This window comes from Bos indicus, chromosome 4, assembly GCF_029378745.1.
Source record: "Bos indicus isolate NIAB-ARS_2022 breed Sahiwal x Tharparkar chromosome 4, NIAB-ARS_B.indTharparkar_mat_pri_1.0, whole genome shotgun sequence".
In the NCBI taxonomy this organism is placed as follows: Eukaryota; Metazoa; Chordata; class Mammalia; order Artiodactyla; family Bovidae; genus Bos; species Bos indicus.
In genome coordinates this window covers 103,063,544-103,074,600 of record NC_091763.1, presented here as the reverse complement: position 1 = coordinate 103,074,600, position 11,057 = coordinate 103,063,544, and the positions used below count along the sequence as shown (strand labels likewise).

General features: G+C 43.5%; 1 protein-coding gene across 1 annotated transcript in view; it reads left to right on the top strand.

Moving 5' to 3' along the window:
* The first annotated feature begins 301 nt into the window (after positions 1–301).
* Positions 302–11,057, top strand: part of ZC3HAV1 (zinc finger CCCH-type containing, antiviral 1) — a 51,355-nt gene continuing 40,599 nt past the window's right edge. The window contains exon 1 of the mRNA XM_019959162.2: positions 302–1,047. Within this exon, the coding sequence (XP_019814721.2) occupies positions 740–1,047 (308 nt within the window). The 5' untranslated portion in view covers positions 302–739. The remainder of the gene's footprint in view (positions 1,048–11,057) is intronic.

Below are 11,057 nucleotides of genomic sequence, written 5' to 3'. Positions count from 1 at the left end.
GGGCGACAGAGGACGATATGGTTGGATGGCATCACTGACTCCATGGACATGAGTTTGGGCAAACTCCAGGAGATGGTGAAGGACAGGGAAGCCTGGCGGGCTGCAGTCCTTGCGGTCACAAAGAGTCGGACTGAGCGACTGAACAACAAACAACTAATATCGGGGGCAGGGCGCCGGGCTCAGAGCAGGCGCTCTCTTGGGTCCGTTCTTTCCGGGGATGGGTGGGGTAGAGAACAGAGGGCTCCTCAAGAGGGCTCCCAAGACTCGCGTCATTCGCCGCTTCGTCTGGCCTATAAAAGCTCTGCCGGAGCCCAGAGGTCTTTTTTTTTTTTTTTCCTTCCCCTTTTAGTTTCTCTTCTTTCAGAAGACTCTCGGCGCCCATCTGGGGAACCTGACCCTCCAGAAGACTGGAGACGAAGGGGCAGCCGTCCGGTGGTCTCCACGGTCGCCCGCAGACAAGCCCGCACTCGTTCGCTCTCTTTGCACGAGGTGGCCGTCGCGATCTGCTTTTGCTCTGACGCAGGGACCGGGGTCGGTGAGATCTGGCCTCTCGACACGAGCTTTTCTGAAACCGAAACCGCCAGGCTCGGCTAACGGGCGGCGGACAGCGCACGCTCGCTCGCTGGCCCCGGGCGCGCCCAGCCCGCGCGGCGCCCGCCCCCCGCCCCAGGGACTCTAGTAAGTTTCGATTCTCCCAGCAGCCGAGTCCCGCGCGGAGGTCAGGCCAGTGAAGCGCGCCATGGCGGACCCCGGGGTGTGCTGCTTCATCACCAAGATCCTGTGCGCCCACGGGGGGCGCATGGCCCTGGAAGAGCTGCTCCACGAGATGCAGCTCTCCGAGGAGCAGCTCTGCGAGGTGCTGAAGGAGGCCGGGCCCGACCGCTTCGTGGTGTTGGAGATGGGCGGCAAGGAAGGGGTCACCCGGTCCGTGGTAGCCACTACTCGAGCCCGGGTCTGCCGTCGCAAGTACTGCAACAAACCCTGCGGGAACCTGCACCTCTGTAAGCTCAATCTGCTGGGCCGGTGCCACTATTCGCAGTCGGAGCGGTGAGTGCCCTGAGCGGGAGGGGCGGCTCCCCCCGGTCCCGGCTCTGGGAGGACCGCGGCTGCTGCTCTGGGAGGGGCGCGCCCTAGCTGGGACCGCGCGCTCTATGCCTCTACCTTGCTTCTCGCAGCGCGCTTCTTCTCTTGGAGGTTTCCTCCCCTCCAGCGCCGTCGGACCTTTCCTCCAATATGGCTAGGGCACTATTGCCCCGGTGAAGACTACGATGAGCTCCCCACTTCCATAAGGCTCTGTCTGCAATGCGGAAAACGGGTTCGATCCCTGGGTCGGGAAGATCCCCTGGAGGAGGGCATGGCAACCCACTCCAGTACTCTTGCCAGAGGAGCCTGGGGGGGCTACAGTCCATGGAGTTGCAAAGAGTCGGACACGACTGAGCAACTAACACTTTCGCTTTTCTCGTAAGAATAAATTTCTTTTGGGCATTCCAGGTTCTAGAGGGTTTGGAGGCAGGTTTGGGAACGACCGAAAATGCCTCCACTCTCTGGAAGCTTGAGTCTCTCCCTCTCGGCTACCTTACCCGCTAGGGGTTTTTGTGTGGTCTTCCCAGACCCCCAGGCGCGCCTGGGCCCCGGGATCTGTCTCTATCGCTGCGCCTGCCGGGCTCTGCTTGGCCCTCCATTCCTAGACGCCTCTCTCCCCCCTCTTATTATCGCTTTTCTGATATCTGCCTCTAGACCGCTCCACCGGACCAGAAGGGTCCTATCCAAGGTTACCAACGATGGTCCGCTCAGAGATCCTTCCTCGTGGTCGCCAGGGTGGCCTGCACCTTTGGCCAACCACCGTTTGACCAAACCACTCTTGGGACCACTTTGAGACAGTGCTGCAGTGTCTCCCAGGCAGCCGCTTCTGTGTTTCCACTTGTTTCGTCTCCTGAAATATAGGTGTGCCCCAACGTTTGGGTTAACCTTTTTGATTGGCCTGTCTTCCACTTCTCTCCCCGAAAGCCCCGACTCCACTGGGTTCAGTTGTCACATTTACAAAGATGGCTTCCTTGTATACTTCCACGGGCAAAGGCTCTAGGTTCTTCATCTCCAGGTGTCTGAGAAGTATCTGCGTCTAAATATCCTGCCAATGAATCAAACCCACTTTCTTTTCCCCAGGGCAGAGTTTCTGACACTCCTCTCAACCTCTTCTTCCTTCTTCACGTTACCTTAATCATTAATCAGTAAGTCCTTTCATTGAGCACTCCTGAGCCTTCCCTATTTCCTACTTTTCAATCTCACTTCTAAATGAATGTCTTGTTGAATCAGTGAATGATTTTCTCTGACCACAGTCCTTCTCCCCATCTTTCCTATCTGTATGTACTTCTGCTCTATTGTTTTTCTTGATGTAGCACTTGTCACACTTCCTCCAGTGGTGTCTTAGTGTCCAAAATGGTGGTCTTCAAACTTTTTAGCCTGCACATATTCACCAAGAACTTTAGATTTCTCACTCCCAATATTCGTGTGATAAAACATACAAGACAGGTTGTAAATGGATGAGATTAGATGAGGCGATTTTTTAAATATTCGTTTAGAGCAAAGTTTTCAAAATATGCTCTGTTGTTATTAAAAAGAAATATTTATTATGTTGCGAGGCAACAATTTGAAAGTCTGTTTCTGAGTTTTAGGAAGGTATGAGTTTGGAAGAAGTCATCTAAATCAGCAACAGATGAAACCAGGAAGGAGTAACAGGGTGGAGAGTAAGACAAAAAAAAAAAAAAGGAAGGAACATTCTAGTGCTCTACCAAATAACAATGGGGATGAAAGGCTTTGTGATCTTTTCTGTTTTGTTATAAAAAATTCTTCACCAGTTAGTGCTGGCTTTTCATTTTAAATACATAGGCTTCTTGTCTTTACATTTTTTTTTTTTACTATGAGTATTTTCAACATACGCTAAAGTAGAGAAGAGAGAATGATGAACCCCTATGTACCCATAGTTTCAACAGTTTTCAAAGTAAGGCCAGTCTTGGCTCATTTATTCTCCCCTTTCCATCCCCATTCCCAACACCAATGTGTTATTTTAAGCCAAATGCCAGAGTTTAGTTGCTTTGTAAATAGTATCTCCAAAGATGAAGGACTCTATTAATATAACTGCAGTGCAATGATCACTTTTTTAACAATTATAATTTTAATATCATATAATATCCAGTCGGTTTTCAAATTTCTCTGCTGCCATATATTCAGACTTGCATTTACAGGGAATAAAACCTGTGCAGACATAATCCATAATTGTTTTAATATGTTGCAATATATCTAATATACTTAGAAACTTAGTTTTATCACACACAGTACATTTAGAAACTTTAGTTTGTTGCTTTATAATTATCATTCTTTGTTGTTTGAAACATCAAAACTGTTTTAAGTTCACAAATTGGGTAGTTGACCTGCACTTTTCTATATTTTAAAGGGGGGATAATATGTTCTATATGAATAATATGGTCTGTAGGAATAATTTAGTTTATGCAAGTTTGGGTGGATTTTCTGGAGAATTCATCAGTCTTTTTTCTTTTTTTCAGTTGAGTGATAAAGTCTTATTTCTTAAGTTTATTGGTCTAGTCATATTTTAAAATTGTTTATATATCACTTTTGAGTTTGAGGATTAATCTATTAATGTAAATCATGTCCTCATAATAAGGACCATTGGAAGAATTCTTTTTCTTTTGCCTCAAAGTCTAGAAAATATATTTTTCCCCAAGTATGTTTTAAAATATTCTCCCTTTCTTAGCAACTTATAAAACCTCATCTTCTAAAAGATGGGTTTGACACATGGGAGTCTAAGGGTTTTCTTTGTGGATTACAGGGTGATGGGCTCTGTTGACCAATCGATGCCCAGGTTGAGATTAATATTCAGTTCAGTAACTGTTCTCTGTTTGCATGAGGACTGTTTGCCTTTTGCTGGGCTTATAAAATTTCCTCTGTATTACTATTATTTATAGATTGGATTTCTCCTATAAATTCTGCAGTTCTGATCTTTTAAGTTGCTTTTAGGTAGACATTTTAGTTGATGACAGGGCTTGCTTCAGCTTCAGTTTCAGTTTCAGTTTGATGTAAGGAAACTCAGGCCTAGAGCTGTTTAAAATTTTACCAAAGGTCACATAGCAGATAGCTGACAAAGTTAGTGTTGAACCCAGATGTACACAACTTCTTCTTTTTTAAAAAATATTTGTTTATTTACTTGACTGTAGTGGGTCTTAGTTGTGGATTTCAGGATCTTAGTTCCCTGACCAAGGACCAAACCCAGGCCCCCTGTACTGGGAGCACAGAGTCATTGGACCAGGGCAGTCCCCTGTAGGACTTAACTTAGCTACTGGCATTGTCAGGTAGCTGTAGGAAGTGTGATCTTTCATTAATTCAGGTTCAAGATATTTTTTTGTAAGCATGTTTTCTGTTTAACTGTTTAAAGCAGACTGAGTGCCTTCAACTAGCTTTGCGGTTTCTGCTGCTGTGGGTGTATCCTCTGGGCTCTTCCTGTTTGTATGACTTTCCTGTTTGCGTAATTGAAACTTTGTGTGGGGGTGGGTAGATAGGAAGAGAATGAATCGATTATTTCATAAATTTAAAAAAATGCAAAGAATAGTATAACAAGCATCAGAGTCTATATATTCTGAGGATATTGCAAAAGCTACACTATATAAAACAATATATAGTATAATAAGCTTATAATTCACCTCTCAGAATAAATATTTACATTTTTTATTTTTGCTTCTTTTATTTTAAAATAAGATGAAAACCATAACATGCCTAAGGTTATTGTTTTTTTCTCTTCATCTTATTTACCTCTTTACCCGGAAACAATGATTTTGGTGTGTGTCCATGATTTTAAAATTTCCTCTCATCTATGTTTTTATTCATATACAAAATGTAGTGTTGCTTTATGTGTTTTAGAATTTTTACTCAGTGTTATGTTTTGAAGATCGATTCATGCCGTTATACGGATCTAGTTTATTCCTCTTAACAGCTGTATAGCATTTCATCAAATGATTTGTATCTATTCCCGCAATAATGGACATTTAGAATATTTCTAATTTTTTGCCACAAAGAAGCATGCTGCCAAAAGGATACTTTTCTCTTGGTGCACATGGCAAAAGCTTTTCCAAGGTATATCATTGTGCTATGCTGTACTTAGTTGCTCAGTCGTGCCTGACTCTTCACGACCCCATGGGCTGTAGCCCACCAGGCTCCTCTGTCCATGGGATTCTTCAGACAAGGATACTGGAGTGGGTAGCCATGCCCTCCTCCAGGGAATCTTACCAACCCAGGGATTGAACCCAGGTCTCCTGCATGTCTGGCAGAGTCTTTACTGTCTGAGTCACCACAGAAATCCATTAGGAAATGGAATTGCTGGGTTCAGTGTTTGCTTCACCTTTTGCAGATTCTGACAAATCAATGTAATGAAAGTACTTTTACCTTGAAAGTGTTAGTTGTTGGGTCATGTCTGACTCTTTGTGACCCCATGGACTGTAGCCCACCAGGCTCCACAGTCCATGAAATTTCCCAGGCAAGAGTACTGGAGTGGGTTGCCATTCCCATCTTCGGGGGAATCTTTCTGACCCAGAGATCAAACCTGGGTCTCCTGCATTGCAGGTAGATTCTTCACCATCTGAACCATGGGGCCAGTTTACATTTTTCATGTTTGGTAGTCTCACTTTCCTGATTTTATAGACAATTAGCACTTGGTATTATCAGATTTTTTCTTTTCTTTTCCTTTTAACTTTTTGACTGCACCATGCAGCATGTGAGATCTTAGTTCCCTGACCAGACATTGAACCTGCAACCTCTGCAGTGGCAGCGCAGAGTCTTAACTGCTGGACCGCCAGGGAATTCTCTCTTTTTCTCTTTTCTTTTTAACTTTTTGATGGCACCTCGCAGCATGTGAGATCTTAGTTCCCTGACTAGGGACTGAACTGCTGCCCAGACTGTATTTGTGCTAATCTGAAGGGTATACAATCGTATCTCATTGTTTTAATTTTATAAAATTATTTTCTTATGAAAGTTTTTAATATGTGTTATTTATTTGCTTATGACACTATATACATACAGTGAAAATCTGTGTACCCACAAATCAGCTTCAGAAATAAAATATTACCAGTTAAAAGCCCCAGAATTCTCACCTTTGATCAGTTCAGTCCAGTCGCTCAGTCGTGTCTGACTCTTGGCGACCCCGTGGACTGCAGCACACCAGGCTTCTCTGTCCATCACCAACTTCCGGAGCTTGCTCAAACTCATCTCCATCGAGTCAGTGATGCCATGAGATGGTTGGATGGCATCATCTTTCATTATCTCCCTCATTTTACAGGTGATAACTGGTGGTAAACAGAACAGCTTTAAGTACGATTGACTAATAAACATTGTGCATATTTGGGATCTACAATGTAGTATTTTGTCATATGTATACATTGTGTAGTGATTCCCTCAGTCAAGCTGATTAACCTATTTATCACCTCATCTGTTTACCCCCCATTTTAAAAAAGTTTGTTTATTTATTCATTTGGCTGCGCTGGGGTCTTAGTTGCAGCACGTGGATCTTAGATCTTCATCGTGACATACGGACTCTTAGTTGTGGCATGAGGGATCTAGTTCCTTGACCAGGGATTAAACCAGGGCCCTGCAAGTTGGGAGTGGGAAGTCTTAGCCACTGAGGCCACCAGGGAAGTCCTATGTACCCCCATTTTTTTAAATGATGAGAACTTTTAGTAACAACTCTCTTAGCAAGTCTCAAGTATACAATATTTATTATCAACTATGGTCACCAAGCTGTACCTTAGAGATCCAGAACTTCTTCATCTTATAGGTGAAAGTTTGTACCCTTTGACCAACGTCCCTCCTCCCGCACTCAAATCCCTGGCAGCTACCATTTCACTCCCATATTTGATGTGTGTGACTTGCTTAGATTCCGTGTGTAAGTGAGATCATGCAGTTTTTGTCTTTCTGTGTCTGGCTTATTTCATCTAGCAGGTCTTTTAGGTTCACACATGTCACAAATGGCAGTTTGCTTGTTTTTATGATTTAATAACATTTCATTTTATACATCTAAACCACATTTTCTTTATCCACGCATCTGCAGATGCACACTCAGGTTGTCTCCATGTCTTGGCTATTGTGAATAATGCGGCGATCAACTTGGGAGTGCAGATATTTCTTCAGGATACTGATTTCATTTCCTTTGGATATACACCCAGCAGTGAGATTGCTGGATCACATGTTGTTCTATTTTTAATTTTTTGAGGAACTTCATTCTGTTTTCCATAATGGCCATACCAGTTTACAATCCCACAACACGGTTCTGTGTTTGATATTTATTTTTTCCCACATGTTTATTATCTTTCTACACATGTATTTATTTCTAAGCAATATTGAGGATTGTTTTGCCTGTTTTCAAGGCTATAGTTACATCAGTGATTGGGTATACAAATATTTGCTTTATTTTGTCTTGTTTGCACAGCTTAATGTTTGAGATTCACTCCTGCTAACAAAGCCCTGTTTCTATACCACCCTGTGGCCTAGGCAAGACAAATTTCTGCCCTGTGCCCTCTGCTGTATGGTCCTAGTTCTAGCCCAAGTGTATACCCACTCACCTTTTGAGGAGTCTGTGGAGTTAAGGAATCGTGCTCATCTGGACCGTGTGGCCTCCCTCTGGGGCCCTCCCCCTCCGCCTCATTGTTCTAGACTATGCTGTGGGTTCCCAGAACCCTAGAATTCCCAAGCCCATTTCCAGGGCCTGAGTGGGCCTCTTCCCTGGGTCTTCTGACATGCGGAAGGAATTTGGATGTACAGGCTGGCATGTTCATCGCCTCTGTCTGATGGCATTAGCAACATGGGACAGAGCCTGATGGGGAGAAGAGAAGTGATGGGCTGGAGGTGGGAGCCAGGGCTGACTTTCTTCATTTTCCTGTTAATATATTCTATCACAGCACTCAAAGGAGTCTGAGAGTTCTAAATTTGAACTTGGCCTTCCAGGTCATTATTATAGTGCGTTTGTCAAGATAGGAAGAGAGAACATATTTTATTGAACCATTTCTTAGCTTGATTAATTACTTCTAAGTGTTTAGGTACTTGACTCCTGGATTGGAAAGATTCCCTGGAGAAGGAAATGGCAATCCACTCCAGGATTGTTACCTGGGAAATCCTGTGGACCTAGGAACCTGGCAGGCTACAGTCTGAGGGGTCACAAAAGAGTCAGACACGACTTAGCAACTAAACAACAACACGGGCCTCCACACCCCATCATTTTAAGAGAGGGACTGCTCTAGTTCTTTCTTGTATAAGCAATTGCTTTCTTTGGTACGAATGTACCCGATTTTTGTATCAGTTTTCTTGTTATTAAAATATAGGTTGTTTTCAGTTTTTTGTTATTATAAACTAATAATTTGGAATATCTTCCTTTGTGTATACATGGAAGAGTTACCTAGGTATCTAGTAGCAGAATTCCCATGCTTAAGTTTTAGGGGCCAATACCAAACCTCCAGGTGTGCACACCAAGTTTTAGTCCCACCAGGAAAATATGAGCATCCCTTTGTTTCACATCCTTGCCAATTGATGCCATCAGCCTTTTACAAATTGTGCCAATACAAGGAATGTGAAGTTGCACCTCATTATGGTTTCAATATTATTAGTTTATATATTATTATATAATAATATATAAAGACCTACTCCCCAGGTCAGTAGGTGCCCAGTATGCTACTGGAGATCAGTGGAAAAATAACTCCAGAAAGAATGAAGGGATGGAGCCAAAGCAAAAAGAATACCCAGCTGTGGATGTGACTGGTGATAGAAGCAAGGTCCGATGCTGTAAAGAGCAATATTGCATAGGAACCTGGAATGTCAGGTCCATGAATCAAGGCAAATTGGAAGTGGTCAAACAAGAGATGGCAAGAGTGAATGTTGACATTCTAGGAATCAGCGAACTGAAATGGACTGGAATGGGTGAATTTAACTCAGATGACCATTATATCTACTACTGCGGGCAGGAATCCCTCAGAAGAAATGGAGCAGCCATCATGGCTATGAAAAGAGTCCGAAATGCAGTACTTGGATGCAATCTCAAAAACAACAGAATGACCTCTGTTCGTTTCCAAGGCAAACCATTCCATATCACCGTAATCCAAGTCTATGCCCCAACCAGTAATGCTGAAGAAGCTGAAGTTGAACAGTTCTATGAAGACCTACAAGACTTTTTAGAACTAACACCCCAAAAAGACGTCCTTTTCATTATAGGGGACTGGAATGCAAAAGTAGGAAGTCAAGAAACACCTGAAGTAACAGGCAAATTTGGCCTTGGAATATGGAATGAAGCAGGGCAAAGACTAATAGAGTTTTGCCAAGAAAATGCACTGGTCATAACAAACACCCTCTTCCAACAACACAAGAGAAGACTCTATACATGGACATCACCAGATCGTTAACACCAAAATCAGATTGATTATATTCTTTGCAGCCAAAGATGGAGAAGCTCTATACAGTCAGCAAAAACAAGGCCAGGAGCTGACTGTGGCTCAGACCATGAACTCCTTATTGCCAAATTCAGACTTAAATTGAAGAAAGAAGGGAAAACCACTAGACCATTCAGGTATGACCTAAATCAAATCCCTTATGATTATACAGTGGAAGTGAGAAATAGATTTAAGGGCCTAGATCTGATAGACAGAGTGCCTGATGAACTATGGACTGAGGTTCGTGACATTGTACAGGCGACAGGGATCAAGACCATCCCCATGGAAAAGAAATGCAAAAAAGCAAAATGGCTGTCTGGGGAGGCCTTACAAATAGCTGTGAAAAGAAGAGAAGTGAAAAGCAAAAGAGAAAAGGAAAGATACAAGCATCTGAATGCAGAGTTCCAAAGGATAGCAAGGAGAGATAAGAAAGCCTTCTTCAGCGGTCAATGCAAAGAAATAGAGGAAAACAACAGAATGGGAAAGACTAGGGATCTCTTCAAGAAAATCAGAGATACCAAAGGAACATTTCATGCAAAAATGGGCTCGATAAAGGACAGAAATGGTATGGAACTAACAGAAGCAGAAGATATTAAGAAGAGATGGCAAGAATACACAGAAGAACTGTACAAAAAAGATCTTCACGACCCAGATAATCACGATGGTGTGATCACTGACCTAGAGCCAGACATCCTGGAATGTGAAGTCAAGTGGGCCTTAGAAAGCATCACTACAAACAAAGCTAGTGGAGGTGATGGAATTCCAGCTGAGCTATTTCAAATCCTGAAAGATGATGCTGTGAAAGTGCTGCACTCAATATGCCAGCAAATTTGGAACACTCAGCAGTGGCCACAGGACTGGAAAAGGTCAGTTTTCATTCCAATCCCAAAGAAAGGCAATGCCAAAGAATGCCCAAACTACCGCACGAGTGCACTCATCTCACACACTAGTAAAGTAATGCTCAAAATTCTCCAAGCCAGGCTTCAGCAATACGTGAACCATGAACTTCCAGATGTTCAAGCTGATTTTAGAAAAGGCAGATGAACCAGAGATCAAATTGCCAACATCTGCTGGATCATGGAAAAAGCAAGAGAGTTCCAGAAAAACATCTATTTCTGCTTTATTGACTACGCCAAAGCCTTTGACTGTGTGGATCACAATAAACTGGGGAAAATTCTGAAAGAGATGGGAATACCAGACCACCCGATCTGCCTCTTGAGAAATTTGTATGCAGGTCAGGAAGCAACAGTTAGAACTGGACATGGAACAACAGACTGGTTCCAAATAGGAAAATGAGTATGTCAAGGCTGTATATTGTCACCCTGTTTATTTAACTTATATGCAGAGTACTAGCAACCCACTCCAGTGTTCTTGCCTGGAGAATCCCAGGGACGGCGGGGCCTGGTGGGCTGCCGTCTGTGGGGTCGCACAGAGTCGGACACGACTGAAGCAACTTAGCAGCAGCATGCAGAGTACATCATGAGAAACGCTGGACTGGAAGAAACACAAGCTGGAATCAAGACTGCTGGGAGAAATATCAATAACCTCAGATATGCAGATGACACCACCCTTATGGCAGGAAGT